Source organism: Alosa alosa, chromosome 1 (genome assembly GCF_017589495.1).
Source record: "Alosa alosa isolate M-15738 ecotype Scorff River chromosome 1, AALO_Geno_1.1, whole genome shotgun sequence".
NCBI classification, from domain to species: domain Eukaryota; kingdom Metazoa; phylum Chordata; class Actinopteri; order Clupeiformes; family Clupeidae; genus Alosa; species Alosa alosa.
In genome coordinates this window covers 10,554,974-10,575,369 of record NC_063189.1, presented here as the reverse complement: position 1 = coordinate 10,575,369, position 20,396 = coordinate 10,554,974, and the positions used below count along the sequence as shown (strand labels likewise).

Below are 20,396 nucleotides of genomic sequence, written 5' to 3'. Positions count from 1 at the left end.
ATGCTCCCGTGCAATTGCCCTATCGCAAGCCCCGCCCATCGAACGCGGTTGAGCCAATGGCAGTCCAGTAGCTCCGCACATGTAGATAAAGTCCGACAGCTTCACCTTACGCCTCCATAGAAATGCATTGGAAGCCGTGATTTTTTTTCGGTTTTATGGGATTGTATAGTGATGTATAGTGATGTAAATAGAAAAGGGACGGCCAAACGACATGTGTGGGATTAACGCAACACCGATACACAGAATAATGGCTTTCAATCTTGATTATGCTTTTTTGTTATTATGTTAAATTAGATTAAATTATCTCCTCCCAGCTCTCCCTATTTTAAGCAAAGGGTTAAGCTTACTCCTTAGCAAACCACAATGAAACAGTGCTCCACCACATCTATGGATTAAGCCAAACAGTTAACTCAATGTAAGTAAGATAAACAAGATCGTTTATTGTTCTCAGCACTGCCAGCATTATGTATAAAATGATTGTCACTTAGAGGAGACTCGTAGACAACTAAGGTTAGCATAGTTAGCTAACAGCTGCTTTTGCTAGCATCGCCTCGTCAGAAAAGCATGGGGCTGTGCACAGTAGTATAACATTTATTCACCATAAATTAATAAAGTTGAAGTCGCTCTGCAATGTAGACTATGTTTCCGTTTATTTGCAGTACCATGTTCCTTACATGACATGACCTGGGCCCCTAGCAATATGCATGCAAGTCTATCTAGCACAGCTAGCTATTAATATCAGTGAGTCCCACTCGCCCCCCCGTCTAAGTTTGTCACCCAACAAACCTAGATATTAATTTTTATACATGTGTCTCCATGGCATACTGGAGTTGTTCAACGGATTCTAAATGAAATCAAGTCCGTGGCTCTGTAAAAGAGCCTCTTAGGTTGTAATTTTTACATACAGGCTTACAGCTACCATTGAATTTAGTGACATAAAATGTTTTAGCCTAAAAAATGTGTGGCATCGCTTAGAGCACCTTTAATGGAAAAAAATTGAAGGTTACTCATACAGACCACTTAGGTTGATAAAAGCGATCTGCCATTCACCCCCTTTCCTGGTTATTTTAAATCAGGCATGTCTGCTCTGGAAAAATACTGAGGCCTAAGGGAATATTTCTTAGACCGATGAGGCAATAGTTGATTGTGTACTTTTTCGTCCATGCAGCTGTAATCGGCAAAGGGAATGAAAAATCCCCCTACGTTTCTCTCCATGAGAAAGAAGCCCAAAACTGGTGATTGGGAGGGTCTGGTAAAGCCATTCTGCAGGTTCTCCTTGTTACATTACTTCATAGCAGCAGTTATCGTTTAGTTATCCAAGAGTCCAAGAATCCCTGCATGTCTGTGATATGCTCCTGCCAGGCCAGTAAAATGAAGAATGAACTGTAAAGGTGCTCTAAATGACAGAATACCACCCACAACCCTCACATTCTCCCCCAACAACTCCCGACTTTTCTTTGTCTTGGAACAATAGGGGGTTGCAATGACAATGGCCTTAACCTCATAACAAAGACATGTGCTTTTCTCCTTCAGGGAAAGACTGGCACAAGGTTCATGGCATGTAATTCTAGCCTTGTGAACTGCAAGTGGCTGGTTATAGATGGTGTAGTATGAATCTGTGTCCTGAGAGGTACGTATAGCCGACCAGACAGCAGGATTTTCCAACAGAAGCTCAACGCAGGTTCCAAACAGGAATCTGACAGCTCTTCCATTTGTGTTTTTTCGAAGTATTTGCAAGTGTTTGTTGTCTCATCTGAGTATTTGCTGATTTTTTGTGGACACCTTTTTTTGTGCCAGAAAACTATAGTAGTCCAGACCAGGCGTAGTTTTTAAGATCACAGAGTGGCAAATGACATTCTGCGATATACAATAATTTTGTTGACTACAACTTCTACACAAACTGGCACTGGATTGTATTCAGCATACAGTAGCATTATACGCAACTGGGGCGCACACATGTGTGTAGGAGTCATATGCCATGGCTAACGCTCAGGATTCATGACAAGCACCATATCTTTATCAAACAGGCAGAGTAATCATCTCAGCCATCTAAATGTATGACCTAACTGTTCAGAACTTTGCCTGTGCTTGCTTGTACTTTCGTGATCAATGCGGAAGAAAAGTGAATGTTGTGTATCAGACTGTAAGAAGCAGTGGCAGCTGCCGCTAGTCTGCTGGCGCTACTATCCGGCGTAATCATGCAGGGGAGTGCATCCTATCTGTTTGGAGTAGAGCCAGATAAGTGCTGTGCTAAAGCATGCTTGAATTTCCCCTGGGGATCAATAAAGTATCTATCTATCTATCTATCTAAAGCAATGAACACTGCACTCCAATGGGTAGGCTAGTATGGAGTACCTCTTTGAGAGCTTCATCAGGGCCTAAGCAGGGTGAGTTGTTGTCAGGGCTTTGTCTGCATCTCTATGATCTGTCTTGAGAACATCCATTCTACTTTAAGTACCTGTAAACCTAAACCAAAATTTGTTAGGAAACAAGTAAGACCATTAAACAGGACATCATCATTTTTTTGGCTGGTGCTAAAATGGTGTATTGATGATGCAATGATTTCCCCATTCAACATGGTATCCTAACTGCATCCGAGTGAGCGACTGTTGATTGAATGCTCTCTGTCCACACTGAATCCATTATAAGCCCCTCTAAAACTGATAGTCCCGGTCCTTGATTGTGATTGGCTGAATCACATTCGATGCCGTTGTAAAATTCAACATAAACATACTTGACCGCATTCCGTTATATTACTGCCCTACCATAAATTGATACAAAAGTTAAAATAGCTGTGTCTCGACATTGCTTGGCAACCATTCAGCGCCGCTAGCGCGTCGTGCCTAACAACGCCCCTTAGCTGTTGTAAAATCAGTGTAACCTACGGCCTCTCGGGCTTATTGCTTAATTCTGTTTTAAAAGTTCTGCTCAAAACTGATGAAGTTCTGCTTCATGCCGCATACAGTGAGGACATTCCAATGATTTTATCGCTAATGCTCGCTCGCATTGCATGTAGCTAGGACTTAGCCTAAGCACTCATGACATGAGTGCAGCACACTCCACTTTCGACATTCGATTAGCCTATTATTAGCCGATTAGCCGGTAATTATACCGTAACTATTAACCGCAGTTTATACATTGATTTTGCTAAATTTCTTCAGCTATGAGGTTCATACATGGGGGCAGTTAATATGGTATTAATATGGTTTTGCTTATTAATACCATATTTGCTGGCATAAAACACTGTCCTGCACTTTATGCACAATGTTGCTAATACACAGGAAATGACTGTACATTAGCTATAGAGCAGAGCAGAGAGGGTTCATGTTCTGTGTTGGCCTGGCCAGGGGGTTTACTATGCCTTCATATTTCTTTCCTTTCATTTTTTTCTGTTCTTTTAGTTTTGTTTTATCGCTGCTATATATAAATTCAGTATCGCCTAACTGGTTTTCTGTGAGATTTGGGGCAAACTAGTTTTAATGCAACTGACCTTTAGCTTTCTGCTTTTAATGAATGCTTCTTCATTACTAAGACTCTCTTGGCACATAAAAACATGCCTGGTTGTCAAGCTTATGTGACTTTACATATGACAATTCCATTTATTAGTAAAGATGTGAACTAAAGAAGAAATTAATTATTTTCTATGCTGAGACCAATACACTCGTTTGACCTCCTGTCCTAATTCACCTCACTGCATCTGTTAATTTGAGCTGTCCATGTGGAGTTCGCTCTTGTCCAGTTGCCCTGGTGGCATATCTAATGCATACTCTAATAGCTCCTTATAGCAGAGGGGCATGGAAAGTTGCTATATTTTCCTTTAAATGATATTACACTGAATGGGATTTTGAGCTTTAGCCTATAACTAGCCTATAACTAGAATGTCCACTAGATGGTGTTGTTCAACATAGAGAAAGGTAAATTGGATTTTATAAGCCATAAAGAATGGGGGAATTTTGCAGACAAAAAAATTCTCCAGGGTTTTCAATTCAATAATCAGTAGACTCTAATTTAATTGAGCTACTTTGTCTGTATACTTAATAGGTTGCTTTTTTATTGGCTGATAATCCTCAAGAGGCTTGTTAGCCTTACAACTCACTAGTTATGAAAAAGAAAGTGATTTAAATTAATAGCTTGTGCCTAGCTTGGCATAAATGTACTTGATTTGATATTTTGACAATCCATAATTTAAAAAAAAAGAAGAAATCCTAATATCTCTTTCATTTGCGACACACTATTAATACAGCCATTCAGGGAATGGATAGCAATGTTGTTTTACATAAAAAAGACTATGTATTCCTGGTGAAATAACTACAAAACATTTTAGTTGGACATTATAGTTTCACTCTGTGTGTGTCACACGACACAGTATATGAGGTGCACAGACACATGACTCCACTAATGAGCTGTTGTCGGGCCTTCATCAATATGGCTGAGCACTCCCGCCACACACCTGCCACAAGCAACTGTTCTGTATCAATCAGAAGTATGCAGAATGAATCAATTAAAATGAATGAAGAATGTACTTTTTAATGCCCCAATATTTCTGTATGATGACTTTATGAGGTACAGTGCCTATGAAAAGTATTCCCTTGGATATTTCCACTTTTACTGCTTTTATAAATGAAATCTTGATCAATTTAATTTGGCCCCTTCAAGTCAGCATTTAGTAGATGCAACTTTGGTCGCAATTAAAGCATGGATCCTGCGTGGATAGGACTCGGGCTTGATTGCACATCTTGATACTCCCATTTTACTTAATTTTCTTTGCAAAACTTCTCAAGCTCTGTTAGGATGGAAGAGGAACTTGTATGAACAGCCCTTTTCAAGTCCAGACAGATTTTCTATAGGATTGAGGTCTGGGCTTCGACTAACATTCACCTTGCTGTCTTTAAACCATTTTTGTGTAGTTTTTGCTGTATGCTTTGGTTTATTGTCTTGCCGGAAAGTAAATCTTCTCCCAAGTCGTTGTTCTCTTGCAGACTGAATCAGATTGTCCACCATGGATTTCCATATTTTGCTGAAATTGTCACAGGGCCCAAATTTTCTAGCAGCGCCCCTGTTCCTTACATTCCTTATTGATGGATTTCACTGAACTCCAGGGGATGTTCAGTGACTTGAATTTCTTTTTGTATCCATCCCCTCACTTACGCTTTTCAATAACCTTTTCTTTGAGTTGTTTGGAGTGTTCTTTTGTCTTCATGGTGGCATAGCCAGGACTACTGATTGACCAGTGACTGGACCTTCCAGACACAGGTATCTTTATATTACTATACTATACACATTCACTGCACACAGGCGATCTCCATTTCACTAATTGTGTGACTATTAGCACCAACTGGCTGGACCGCTGTTAATTTAGGTCAGTCATTTTAAGGGGTGTGAATATTTATGCAATCGCTTATTTTGCATTATATATTTTTAATTAACATTACTTTGTAGAAATTTGCTTTCACTTTGACATTAAAGAGTTTTTTTTGTAATTGTTGTAAAAAAGGCCAAATTAAATGGACAAAGATTCCATTTATTAAAGCAATAAAAGGGAAAATAAAATATCCAAGAAAGTAAGAGGTTGGTGGACCATGTTTGTTCACGGGATACTGACAAAGTATTGCTTCTTCCTTCCTTTTAATAATATGGTGATGGTGATCCAACACTGGACCCAGAATTAAGTAGCATGCCACTGATGATCTGAAAATCTGATTTTTTATCAATTGAAAGAATTAACTTTTGATTCTCTTTCTTGATGGAATGGCCATGCTACACAGAGACAGAGAGGGGGAGGGGGGAGGTGATGGGTTCTAATGACTAACCTTGAGGTGGCTGGCCAACCATTTTTAGCTTTTTGTTGTTGCTCAGCCCAGCAAATACAATAGCAAATACACTATACAAATCATAGCCTGATATGGAATTATGACACAACATTTAATAATGTCTTGTTGTAGGCTAAATCGAGCAGGAGGTAACCCATCACTTTCTCCTCAGGTCATGTGAGGACATGAAGATGTGTCTGCTACAGTAGGCCTAGGCCCTATCAACAACATCATCCTTCGCTGCTGATCCATAATAAACCAACACCAACAGCTGAACTTGGATTGCGTGGCTTGGCCTGTAGGCTAGGTCATGTCTGCATACCTGTTATGGTGGCTGTAGTCAAAAACAGCCACGACAGCAAAGGAGGTCATGAAAACAAACTGAATAGCTGTGCTCTTGGGTCTCGATGGTGCGGATCTGATCCACGCAGAATTCTATTCTTGTCCTCCCGCGAAAACACGTCTCTCTGTCTGGTCTGGTTCGATCAGCCTAGAACCACGTGACATATGTTTACATCCTCTCAGCTGTTCCTGAAGAAAAGACAGCGGCAATCGGCCGTCTTCGAAAAACTATATTTATCTGAGCTGTCAGTGGCACGGTACGTTAATGTTTCGATAGATACTCATATTACTTAATTTACTCATCTGACTAGCGGCTCTTACAAACAAACAAACCAGGTTTGTGGATTTTTTGTCTGAATTGTTATGATGTCGACATTTTGTTATAGCAGACAATTGGTCCTCCTGAATTTACTTTGTCAGTGATCATTAGTTAACTTAACTAACATTACCACTGTATGACGCACTCAAGGTTCAACTTGTATTTTAGCCTACATCTATCAACAGTGGGTTAAGATAGGCTAAATAAAATATTCTCAATGCTGCCTGGACAACAACAATACGGGATGTACCGCGATGGGAGATGAGAGCCTGAGAAAGTAGCATCGCTAACGTTAACCTAATTGTAGTTGTTAGCCCGGCAGCTAATATGAAAGCATATTAATATTCTCTGCTGTTAATCTGTTTTAGGCGCAAGTAACATTAAAGCTTTTTAGTGAACACGGTTGCGCAGCTGATGTCATATAACGTTACATTAACGTTATTTGTTTTTGGTGACTCCGTTTCACCTTCAATTTTAAATTAAATTTCAGTCTCACAAGTTATTATGGAGTTTGCAACAGTAAATAAACAAGCTCATCTCAGCAGATTAAAGTGGTGTCGAAATGTGCACGACTGTAATTTAGTTGTTTTCGAAACCATACTGAAAGTGAACGACATCCTGACTGCTCAAGTTGCAAGCTAGCTTGTGTATCTATCTCCTGTTAGCGTGCTAGCTGTTATAAAACCTTCATCTTCCCAAAGTGCCCCGTTCTCGTCGAAGTACCTGCTAGTTCTTTCTGCGTATGCTACGTGGTATTAGCATGCTAACAGGACTTAGCTGGTTAGCTGAAGCGCTGCAGAACAGCTCTTCAGTTATCATTTTTCTTTGACACCGTGACACTACTCGCCTTTTGATCGAGTATTTTGAGGGGTCAGAAACGACAGAGTGCCATGTTCACTAACTATGCAAATTCAGTAACGAGACTACTGCGGGTGCCACACTGCTTTGTTTCTGCAGAGATCACACGCAGTGCGGATGTACCAGGCATAACTCGATTGCTTGAGATCTCTGACACTGCCTCAACTGCATGTTGAGCAGGCTCCTCGGCTCCACTCAGTGTGCATGCACGCGTCTCCTGAGCATAAATTCTGCCCTCTGCCGTGCCATTCTGGTATTTATGCAGATTTGGCCTCCTGATAATCAAGAGGAATACTGAAAATAGGATGGCATGACATGACACCAGTTATATTCGGCAGTAATTGTCACCAAATGCAGTAAAGTTTGCTTAAAGCCAAGCAGCCATGCTTGCAAGTTTATCACAGACCATGTCCTATTGCCCTCTTACATCTCTGACCTTAATAGTATCTTAATGAGCCTACTTGAAATTAAATCTGAGGTATGCTAGGATTTGGCAATGGATTAAGGGATTGGGAGTGTTTGCAAATTGCAAAGGTAGCTATTTGCCACAATGTCAATGTGTCCCTTAGCATTGCATTTGCAGTCTGATTAACACCCAATCTTATCCTAAAACTATGTTCTCCATTGGTGTTATCAGAGTTTGGCCTGCCTCTGTGTCATCCTGGTGCATTGTGCAAACATATTGCCTTTCACTCACAAGCCCTGGCTCCCTCTGCTCATTGGATGGCTCATGTGTTTGTTTATGTATCTAATTTCACTGTGTGCATGTGATTGCAGTGGTGTTGCAGCCTGGAATCTGTGACACACATCATCTGCTGCCCATCTCAGAGGGTTTCCTGAGAACAAGAAACTGTTCCCGAGGCTGTTCCGGGTATGTCCCCACATTAACCCCTCGCCACCCTATGACACCGGGGGTTAGCTGAGGTCATGCTGCTAAACACTAGACCTCTCACCAAACACTGTCTTCAGCCTGTCTCTATTTATTGCCAAATATAGCGGCTTGCCTTTATGCGCTAATATAGTCCCCAAGGCAATTTCAGTCATTTTGTCTAAACAATAAATAAATAAATAAACTGAAATATTCTACTTGCACAAATAAGTCCTTTGGTTTGGGCTGCCAGATGAAGACAGATGACATTTTTTTCACAAATGATAGATGTGGCACTTTATAGGTGCTGGCTATCAGTGCTTAAAGTAGACATGGACATGGAAATGTAGCACTCTATTGGTCATCAGCCAAGTCATGAAATAATACAAAGTAAAGATTAAACTGACAAGGTGACTTAAAGGCTTAAGTAAGGAATAGACTCCAAAAATATACAGGTGTTTTGATGCCCAGTTCAGCACCATTGAATCCGCCGATTCTGTGTAGAAAATGCCGTCCCCCTAACCAAGCATCTGTGGAAGATAACTGGTGACGGAGCCTACCACAGTCCAGGCAACATCCACAGTGGCATTGTGGATATAGGTGTAGAGGTCCACCATATTGATACCCAAATAAACCTTAACTCAAGCGATGCGGACACAGGTGCCGACATGAGTGCGGTGCACTCTGCTTTCAACATTTGATTATTTTGATAACATTATTCTCAATACATCCCTGCACACCAGTGGAGGTGGCGGCAGAGTTTGACGCTGGTGTGCGGGGTTGTATTAATAATAATGGGGTTTAAGTTATCGAATGTCGAAAGCGGAGTGTGCTGCACTCATGTCGGCGCTGATGTCCACAGCGCTTCAAATGGAGGCTAGCAAAAAGAAAGTATCGTTTTAGGAGATCCATATCAAAGTTTATATAGAATATTAGTTAGGATACTCAGATTATTTACTTATCTATTGGGCTATACAGTATGCTCCAGCTTTCCTTTCCTGAGTATGTGTACAGTACATGCTTCAATGTGAAATAGCCTATTCATTTGCCCTTTAATTTGTATACTACTTTACATGTGGAAAAATGACTATCCAGGATTGCTTACAGAGCTGCTTTTTGAGAAAGCAATACAATCTTCCCCAGTGAAAATACTGTATCTAGTTGTCTTTGAAATGGGCACTTTCAAATGCATTCTGGGGAGAGCTAACTAATGCCAGTGGTGGTATAGCCTCACTGTCCGCTTGTCTGGCAGAAGGGAGAGAAATGGTTTGACCCAATTTTCCCTGCATTATTTTTACTGCAGAAAACTCAAAGGACATTTTAGAGAGGTGTAGAAAAAAGTAGGACAAAGATTGCCCTGGCTGTGGTATTAGTGGGGGGAGGTTATGACTCCAAAGGGCCTGGTATTCCAACAAGGTGAAGCACAGTGTGCCATAGCCAACATAATAAGTATGGTAAGCATATCATTTGGCTTTGGCACCCTGTTCATTTGACACACAGCACAATTACAGTTTTTTTCAATCGCTAACAAGCGCTTACCCATACTTCAGATACTTTTTCTAAACTCTTACAGACTCACACCTGCAAAACATTTTCTTCTCAAAAACACATTTTGTTAAAATATATACTAACACATCTTTCTCTGCGCACACTAACTCATGTTACCAAAACACTGGAAATCTGACTCAAAATAAAATTATTCTGTCAAAGAATAACACTTGTTTTCACTTTACAAGGTACATGCAGTCAATCAAAGTACACCAGGTTTCAAAATACTGGCTATTGTTGAAATAACAAAAACTGCATAGACTTTTATGTTTCAGTTTTACAGGTATTTGCATGCAAAACATGCAATCCATCGTTTTTACACTAAATTTCTTGGTTGGGAACTGTATGTCCACATTCAAAAGCATTCCAGTAAAAAGCAAATCAGTTTTTTTCCTTTACTGTTTACTACAGGAAGTTCAGTAGAAATACTGTTTACAGTATGATAGAACAGAAAAAGTTTTACATTACTGCTTACAGTGAACAAAATATCAATGAAACACATCAACAAATCAACAAAAAAACAACAGCAAAAAGCCCAGATAAAATGGGGGAACTAAAAAAAAAACACAAACTGTATCTAATCTCTCGATCTTCTGGGTTAGGCCACAAGTTTTCATCAACATTGCATCTGATATTACAGTATCCAAGGCCGATGGGAAACCGCTTGGTAGCTGAAGCAGAGGTTTTTATACTGTATCTAAGGTTTGGAATATTGTTTTTGCTATTGTAGGATGTTGTGTGTTAACATTCATAAATACTGCAAAAACAATCCATAATTTTGTTAGGAGGTGTACTGTAGCTTGTTTGTTAAGAAAATGTAAGCATTGTGGAAATGTGTTCACTGACTGCATATTGTGTGAAAACGACATGAAATGTGATAATGGTATGGCCACAAAAAAATTATACTGTGCTAATTGTGTTTAGAGTTTTGAAAATGTGACAACTGGTTAGACAAACGCTTGTTAGCAACTGAAAAAAACTGTAATAGTCAGACTACAACTGTTTTGAAGAAAGTACAGAGATGTGATGAAAGGTTAACAAAGTGTAAATTATCTTTCTTTTTCTCAATAATTCAGGTTAAGTGTATTTGTAGGGTTTAGTTCTTGCAATTTTGTGCAAACAATGTTTGCCTATTGGCAAAATTCTTCCATTGAACCACTTGAAGGGGATTTTATGTTGATATGTTTTGAGCTTGAAATTGGTAATGGGAAAATCAAATACAGTATTTCCCAAGGCAGGGGCAAACAAGCAGTATTGTGTAACTTATTTTACATCATGATAAAACATTATTATAATACTATATTTTAATGCATTTTCTCCATTGTATTTTAGTTGTTCTTGGACCACCAATTTGAGATGCCAATCTCAAACATCCTGTAGGAGCTAATTCCACCTATCTCATCAGCTTCTCTCCATGTGAGGCCCTTCTGCTGAAAGTTTATTTTTTGGGGGGTGGCTGTTTTTACGTTTCTTTTCTTTTGGCGTTTTTGTCGTCATGGGAGGAGCCGTCAGTGCCGGGGAGGACAATGATGACCTGATCGACAACTTGAAGGAGGCTCAGTATATCCGCACAGAACAGGTTGAACAGGCCTTCCGGGCCATTGACCGTGGCGACTACTACTTGGACAGTTACCGAGAGAATGCCTACAAGGACCTGGCATGGAAAAATGGCAACCTCCACCTGTCGGCACCGTGCATCTACTCTGAGGTGATGGAGGCGCTGAGGCTGCGCCAGGGACTGTCCTTCCTCAACCTGGGCAGCGGCACCGGCTACCTGAGCACCATGGTGGGCCTGATCCTCGGTAATGTCACACTTCACTTCCTCCTCAAAAACAGGAAGTGCAGACAGGCAGAGGCTTCCATAGCGATGTGTAAAGTAGTATTGCTAATAGGCCTATTGTATCATGTACTGTATCATGTACAGTAGAGTACACTGTTATGTACTGCATTTATCTTTGTCCTCAGTAAAACAAAGGCTTATACTTCCATCCAAAAATGCACTACAGAAAAAAAATTGCACTAGAGATGCAGTCTATGACCCGGTGTTGGTTTCGTCAAAGGCTGTTGCTATTAGAGCTCAACAGCCAATCAAAGGACACCTCTCTCCCTCCCATGCTCCTGAAGCACCATGTTGATTATGATTGCTCATAGATCAGTATGCAGTGCACCACTGTGTTTGCAGGGCCAGGACAACAAACAAACATCAAGGTTTTTGTTTTATTTTTTATAGCAAACGCAAAATAAATGGCATTACTATCATTTAGAGCAATTCAATGAATTTAAGAATGTGTTTGGGACTGTGCCTATAATACATTATGCTGACTCTAATAGTTGTATGCATAATTTATCAGATCATTGGTATTACTGTTCTGATAGGCCTATTTTGCTTATTAAAATATCACATATCGACTTAATTCAATGGAAATAAAACTCTGATAGTTCCCCCAAATAAGTATTGCTCTATATTAAATTTCAGGATTTTATGTAATTGATATATTCATGGTGTGGTGTGCGATTTGATCGAGGAACAGATGGTGCAGACACCGTAACAGAGCAATAAGATGTTCTTATGCGCTCTAGTTTTAACATATGGCTGCTCAAATTAGGTTTTTTTTTTTTTTTGGTGAAACATGTCATCAAAATGTTAAGCTTAGCTCTTTGCAGTAAAGTGCACTGATTCATGTTAAGATAGTTGACTCTTGTCCAATGGCTTCCAGGTCCATTTGGAGTGAATCATGGTGTTGAACTACATAAGGATGTTGTGGAGTATGCTAAAGAGAGGCTGGAGGACTTCATTAAAAACAGTGATAGCTTTGATAAGTAAGTGATGCAAACTATATGTATGTTTGCAGTGTTCACAGTATTGTAAACTAGTAGTTGCTACAAAGGAGTATGTAGTAATATTTGTGTCATGTTTATATAAAGATAATACTGTTATACAGACTCATATATATACTATCTAACAGCATTTGTACATTACTTCTGAAGCTGTGTGTGTCAGAGGTACTGCAAGTGTCAAGTCTACTCAGTAACTCGGTCATATTTTTTTTATTATTATTTATCCTCTTGTTGTAGGTTTGAATTCTGTGAGCCAAAATTTGTGGTGGGAAACTGCTTAGAAATCTCCTCCGACAGCCACCAATATGATCGCATTTACTGTGGAGCCGGAGTCCAAAAGGACCACGAGAACTACATGAAAATCATGCTCAAAGTGGGAGGCATCCTTGTTGTGCCAATTGAAGATCAGGTATTGAAAATGTAGTACACAATGAGCTTTTCGTGCTGCAATGTGTTGTCTGTGAAAATAATTCATCCTTCGTGGAGTCCATGCATGCTTCATCTTGTATTTGGACACAAGTCAAAAGTACAGTCTGGCGACTATTAATTTAATTCCATATTTTTTTTTTTTATAGTTCCAGCAAATGAAATTGTCTCAAGGCGCTTAACAGAAGCCATAACCTGAAGCCTTATTCAGACAGGAAGAGACAAGGAGCCATTTTGTTGACTAGAGAAACTAGTGAAATTCAGAGACTAGTGTGGATTGCATGCAAAAAAAAAAAACATGTCTGTGATGTGAAAAAAGTTCTATAACAAATATAAACTAATCTCAACTTTTGAGGCGTCAGTGACAAGTGGCAAGAAAACCGCTGTTTTTCTGAATGCAGCCTGAAGGAGAGTACAGTAGCAGCAGCAGCAGCATGCTTTCTCTGCACATGCTGCCTTCAAAGGCTTCCTCAGGAATTGGGTTGAATGGTAGGAGCTACCAGTGTTGGCCTTGTACACGTGCACTGGCTAAAGCTCACCTTAGAGGACTTTGGACACCTGGTTTAGATTTTTATGAGTACTTCAGGTCAAAGAATAATTGTGAGGTGTACTGAGATTACAATCCCTGAAAGGTCATTCTCATTTTTCTTTATCATTCTAGTTTATAGAACATATATTCTCAACAGACTAAACTCAAAGACTAAATTGGAGAATCTGAAGACATATTTAAGATGATGATTTGTCAGCAGAAACATGCAAACCTAACATCCGGCGAGACATACAAAATGTTGAATTACATAGAGAAACAGCAATCCATCAATTACAATGTAGGGAGTAGTCCATTTATTGACATCTATTAGAAGTATCCAAGCCTACAACCATGAAGGGTGCAGTGCTGGGCTCCAGTACTACTGCACCAATGAAGAAGACTCCTCTCTCAAACCTGTTTAGCTGTTGTGCCTGTGGGAAATCATATTTTGACTTTGTTGCCATGTGTTTCCAACGGCGTCCTGTCGCTGTGTGTTGCTGCAGTTGACTCAGATCACCCGGACTGGCCAGAGCTCCTGGGAGAGCAAGAACATCCTGGCTGTGTCCTTCGCCCCGCTTGTCCAGCAGAACAGAGCCGACGGCAACAAACCAGACACAGTTCAACTCCGTAAGTCTGCTTTTTTTAAATCAGCTCATTGATGCTCATGGAGGCAAGCTTGATGCTTCCATTGTTTCCAGAGGTCTCCTGTGCCAAAGTAAAAATAACCGTAGGGGTGAAGACCAATCCTGTTCAGCTCAATACATCTCTTTTTTTTAACCATGACAAAGCTAAGGATGATGACAAGTTTTTAATTGATCATACACTACTGTTCAAAAGTTTGGAGTCACTTAAAAATGTCCTTGTTTTCATTATTAATGTTGTAAATGACTGTTGTAGAAAGAAATAGCTGATCTTTAATGCAATATCTACATTGCCCATTATCAGCAACCATTCATCCAATGTTCCAAAGGCACATTCTGTTTACTACTGAGAAAACCAGCTATGCAACTTCCAAGAGTGGTGCCCCAACAATCCTCGCGAGAATCGTGAAACATTACCTTGTCAGTAGATATAGCTCTTTGGAGATATTTTTTATCTGTTCTTAATCCTTCACCTCTACAACAAAAGCATTTGCATTGTGTACAAGGGGATAAGTTGCGAGAAGTTTGCTATTTACAAAAGCAGAGTAACATCTAAATACATCGCGACTCTAGAGGGAGCTCTACACTTGCCAAAAATGCCTAAACCTGCATAGTGTACCTTTACAAAAAACAATGCAACTGATCTCAGCTGGTATTCTGTTAATAATGGAGTGGAATGGACATTTTTAAGTGACCCCAAACTTTTGAACGGCAGTGTAGTTACAGGTGGAAACCTGGTATTTTGTTTGCATCAAGAGATGAAGTGTTTTAGTATAAGTAAACCTATATATTAGCTATGTATTAGGTAAAGGCATGCTACATACTGCATACAGAAACTGTTTGTAGTCAAGGTTAGCAGTGTTCTTCATAGCTGATGCTAAAACTACAGTCAAGAAATTATAAGTATATATACTTTTTTGATCCCGTGAGGGAAATTTTGGTCTCTGCATTTAACCCTATCGGTGAATTAGTGAAACACAAACAGCACACAGTGAACACACAGGCGGCGCTCGGGAAGCAGTGAGGGGTTAGGTGCCTTGCTCAAGGGCACTTCAGCTGCGCCCACCAGTCGGGGTTACAAGTCCAGAGTGCTAACCAGTGGGCCACGGTTCTGTTGAAATAACCCACTGTTGAAATAACCCTTCAACAGAGTATTTCAAATATAATCATGTTTCAAGACCTCTGTTGAAAGATGTCCACAAATCATTAAGGGCTCTTGACTGCATCACTTTTCAACCAAGAGTGCAATATGAATCAGGGGCCACATGAGAAGTCCACCTCTGAATCCTTAGGATGTTCTTCACTGGTTTATTCGCTGCACTACATTATTCTACCCCCAGGGGGCAGGTGTTACTGTGATCTTTGTGGTTATGGCAGTTGGTATGGAAATCAATATCCAGTCCCAAAAAGGTGCCACGAGCTAAAGGCCATCAGAAAACTTCTGAGGATGTGTTTTTAAAAAAAAATCTCTTGTGGAATAAAAGCCCTCTGAACTAAGCTCACCAGATTCTCTTGCCACTTTATTGTCAAAATGAAACATGGCAGCTGTGTCCATTTTACAAAACATTCCACTGAACTATGGCCACAGGAGGGCAGAATAAATGGTGCTGCAATCTAACTGTCAAGGCCTATAATACACGCATGTGTAGAAGCTCTCCTCTCAAATGAATTTGATTTGAATGAATGAAACCTTTATTGCCCCAATGGGGAATTTGTCTTGCATTTAGGAGCCATAAGTTACACAGAGCTAGACAACACTTATACAGACTCACACATTGATACATAGAATGACAAAAAATCCAAAAAAACATACAATATATATTAATTTATTTATTGGGATTTAGCCCAAGGACCTGTGTGACTGTGTGAACGCAGTGAGAAGTCAATAGAATACCAAGTGACTTAAGAGGCTGTTCTTCTCCCGCACCAGCACCCATCCACATCCGAAGTCTGCAGGACCTGTCGCGTGTGTACATCCGCCGCGCGCTGCACAGCCAGATCGAGGAGGCCAGTCCGGCCACACAGCGCACGCCCCACAAGCGCAAGAGGCGGCGTTGCCGGCGGCGTCGCATCAACACATACGTGTTCGTGGGCAACCAGCTGATCCCGCAGCGAGTGGAGAGCGAGGAGGAGGAGCGCATCGGCGAGGAGATCAGGGAGGAGGACGGGAGGACGAGGAGGAGAAGGAGGGTAGCGAGGAGCAGCCGCTGAAGGCAGAGGAGCCGCGGGTCAACCTGCTGAGGGAGAGGATCCTCAGCCTGCCCCTGCCTGACGCGCTCAAGGCCTACCTGCTGTACTACCGTGAGAAGTGATCAGGGTGTACACACACACACACACACACACACACACACAGACACACACATTTGTCTCAGCACCTCCACTTAATACATGCACGGGCATACATACATACACACACACACACACACACTCTCATACACACACACACACACACACACACTGATACACAGACTATAAAGACTCTCAGATGGGTGGACTAAAACACACACACACACACACACACACACACACACACACACACACACACACTCACACACACACATACGCACATGTACTCTTCATGCACTAAGTACCAATCTGATGAGCTGTTTCCCTTCATTTCTTGGATGATGTAGCATTATTTTGTTTCGTTTTACTTTATTTTATTATATTCTAGGTTTTTCGTCTGTCTGGGAGGTAATCAGTGATGGAGAGGCTTTTTGTAAGATGATCAGTCATTTTGACTGCTGGTTAGAGTGATTTCTGTGCTTTGTGCTATTGAAAGCTTTCACACTTTTTCAGACATGTTTAAAAAGAGATGTTTTTTCATATGATTCAGAAATGTATAATCATACACAAGTTTCAGTGCAATCTTAGAGGGATAGTGTAGAAGCATTTTGTATATAGAGGCTTTAATCATAGAGTGTTTTGAATATAAGGAACGTGTTCAGGGGGGTAGGAGTGTATGATTTTTGCTGATGCCCAAGAAGTGTCTAGGACACGTGGAATAGATATATAATAATAAGACTGGAGAAATGCTGCCATACCCGAGCAGGCTAGATGAACACCAAGATATCAGTGATCATTCACAAAAAATGGATTGAAACATCTGCTAGTTTGTATTTCTTTCAACAGTTTTTGTGACTGCCTTATATGAATCATTGTTTGAAAATGTTGTCAGTCGATTGTCATGTGTGTCGATTGTTGGCTTAAGAAAACAATTCTAAGATTGTTTTGGTAAAGACTCCCTTAAGTATTTTTTATGTGACAGGGATGATAACATTACATGGATTCTCTCTACACTGTCCCACACAATAACAAGGTCTGCTGATAGTACCTAAGAACAATGATATATTCTCTCTTCATTTCATATATATATATATATATATATATATAGTTTTTTTTTGGTAGGTTAGCCAAAAGCATGGCTTCCAGCCTCTCTTGTAATGAAAGCCTTTGAAACTTGTTATGGCAATCAGCCACCAATTAAGATCTATGATCCTGATGCAAGGAAGCTTACTTCAGTAGCTTTCACTAGCGCATCCTTTTTTCCTTCATTTGGAGAGTTCTAAAATCAGGGCTTATTAATAGAAGGAAGTGGGAGGGTGTTTCCCCATCTGGCCCAGGTCATGCGAGGATAAAAGAGGCTATTACATCAAACCAGCAGCTTCTGACATGGCAGAGGCGTATTGTGTCTCAGAGGTGGCGCTTAGAACAAATAGGGAACTTGCTGTACATGGGACCTAGTGAGCCTTTTCAGTGGGTTCATTGTTGAAATGATGTCAGGTCCATCTGACAACTCATAAAGTGTGTGGAGTTTTGGCACCTGAAAAAAAAAGTTTGTAAAGACTGTACAGATTTGATACTACTGATTTCATATAGTATATTTTAATCTTGAGGTATTCTGCCACAAATAAATTCTGTATTGAATAATCCTGCAATACCTAGCCTACCCCCAAATGCCTTGAATGACATGATATGTCATTTCACATCCAAAGCTTTTTTCGTTCCTTTTAAAATCAGCTTATGATGAGCTAACGATGTCATTTCCTGTAGATGAGAAGCCAGAGCAAAAGCCAGTTAAATTTCTCGAATTTCAGAGTAGCCCATTAATCACTGTGGCAGGTGAAATTTGGGAAATGACTTTATGTAACTCCGGATAGGGTATTTCTGATCTATTGTGTGAAACTATGTTCACTTCTGTTGCACTTCTTCAGTCTCTTGGAAAGTCAATGTCTTTTCCAGTTTATTTATGACAAAGAGCTGAGGGGTTATTTCTCCTTGTCTCACGGTGTGGAGTCTTCTGTATTTACGCGGTCACCGCTCTCCTGCTCCTGTCTTATGAGGTCTGGGATAATGTACTGCACTGGAGAGCAGTGTGCTGCCAGGGCAACAGTGCTGCCTGAGGTAGCTTGGCAAACACAGGAGGCAAGAGGCAAGCCCTGACTCTCATACATTTACAGCGACTGAGGTCACTAAGTAAACTACTGTCACTATCTCAGATTTCTTGGCCCTTGAAATCAGGTTTGAATGCTCTTGATGTCTTTACACCATAGTTATGTGATTGCGTATATTTTTATGAGACGCAGATTGACGCTGACTGTTTCAGCCTTGGCTGAGCTGTTCAGATGGTGGTGGAAATATGGGGTGGCTTAGTTACCATTCCCTTCAGTGCTTGAAAATGGATAGCATGCTGTTGACAGACTATCACAGAGACATGTGTGATCTTGTTTTTTTTCTGTTTCTCTCTATGAAGTGTCACTCTGAATTGTTTGTAAATTCATGCTTTCTTCCACAGCTATGTTTTCATTAAATATATTTATATCACTCCTTTTAAGAGTCATCGTCGATGTGTGGCCTTCATTATACAGGTCCAAAACACCAGACAGGACATAGTATTAACTAGATAAAACCGCATAGCGGTAATAAAATATGACCGCCCGCCAGTCCTGTACATCCGTTCGCCAAAAATAAAATCACACTTCAATTTGTCTCCATATTTTACTCCATCCCCACTCTTGAAACTTTTTTTGTGTATGCTTGTTTGGCATGCCTGAGTGTGGCGCGGCTGCACAGAAAGTACCCTACTGGTGCTGAAAAGGTGAATAGATTGTAGAATAGCCAAAGAAGATGTAGAATTGTTATAAAACCTTTAAAATCTCTAAACAATCACAAGTAGGGCAGTTCATCACAGTTCATCCATTGCAACTGGATTGATGAAAGGTCACTTACACCTGTAGGCTACATTGTATTTGGGAAAAGCAAAAGGTATCAGCATAATGTTATTTATTTATTTATTTTTATGTATTTATAAACAAAAAACATCTCTGTCAGTTCCATGCCGTTTTCAACAGCTATCAAAAACAAAGGTCATTTTTGGATGGATGGATTTTTGTGAATGTTTTTCTTCATAAGATTTTAGTCATCTTTAGTTCATGTAATACTTTATTGTCAATGCACAAATTAAGTAACAGTAGTCTGAAACGTTATTGTTAATGCACAAATTAAGTAACAGTAGCCTAGTCTGAAACGAAGTGCTGTTTTACATCTAACCAGTGGTGCAAATAACTGACATGTCCAAATGGGCCTTGATGAAATGCGCCGCTAGACTGTTCATACACATTTTAACGGGCCAACGTTGAAGCTTTTTGTCCGCTATTGTTAGTGCAAATATAGGCTGATTCATGTTCCCTTGCATTGTTTAACTGAGGTCCATGGCTAGTCTGGCTTTCATCAGACCAAGCTCAATCTTTTAAGAAATCAAAAATAAATAGCGGGCAGATCAGGCTGGGTTCACCCAGCCTAGTCCATAGGCACCGATATTGTTTAATTTTTTCGATTGAGATATACACGCTTTTGGCTATTCTAAATGCAAAAATGCATCAGGGAGTTATGACAAAACGGTAACTAACAAACTAGATCCTAATAGAAAGTTGTTAGCTTCCTAAGCTACAGGTAGGATTATATAGTAGGCCTATTGACAACATAAATTGTCAATAGGCTATGCTGGCGACACAAATAAAATCTCCTTTGAAACCAATGGCTTCGCCTTACAGTATCAAGCGGACTTAAACTGTCATATCGTGGCGAAAAGTTGTAATAACATTCACGCAGCTCCATGAGTCAATGAGCGCAAAATGAAGTAGCCACTTCTAAATGGGACCTACTACACAGTAGCTTAAGGTGTTTTGCTAAAACAGCCATAATGAAATGAAGGTGT

General features: G+C 40.2%; 1 protein-coding gene across 1 annotated transcript; it reads left to right on the top strand.

Moving 5' to 3' along the window:
• Positions 1–6,178: 6,178 nt before the first annotated feature.
• pcmtd1 (protein-L-isoaspartate (D-aspartate) O-methyltransferase domain containing 1) lies at positions 6,179–17,284 on the top strand. The gene is given in 9 exon segments (XM_048256263.1): positions 6,179–6,409; positions 8,107–8,200; positions 11,078–11,547; positions 11,897–11,953; positions 12,463–12,565; positions 12,821–12,992; positions 14,042–14,165; positions 16,110–16,351; positions 16,354–17,284. Coding segments are annotated over 7 exon segments (1,143 nt in total). The 5' UTR covers positions 6,179–6,409; positions 8,107–8,200; positions 11,078–11,240; the 3' UTR covers positions 16,492–17,284.
• Positions 17,285–20,396: the final 3,112 nt, after the last annotated feature.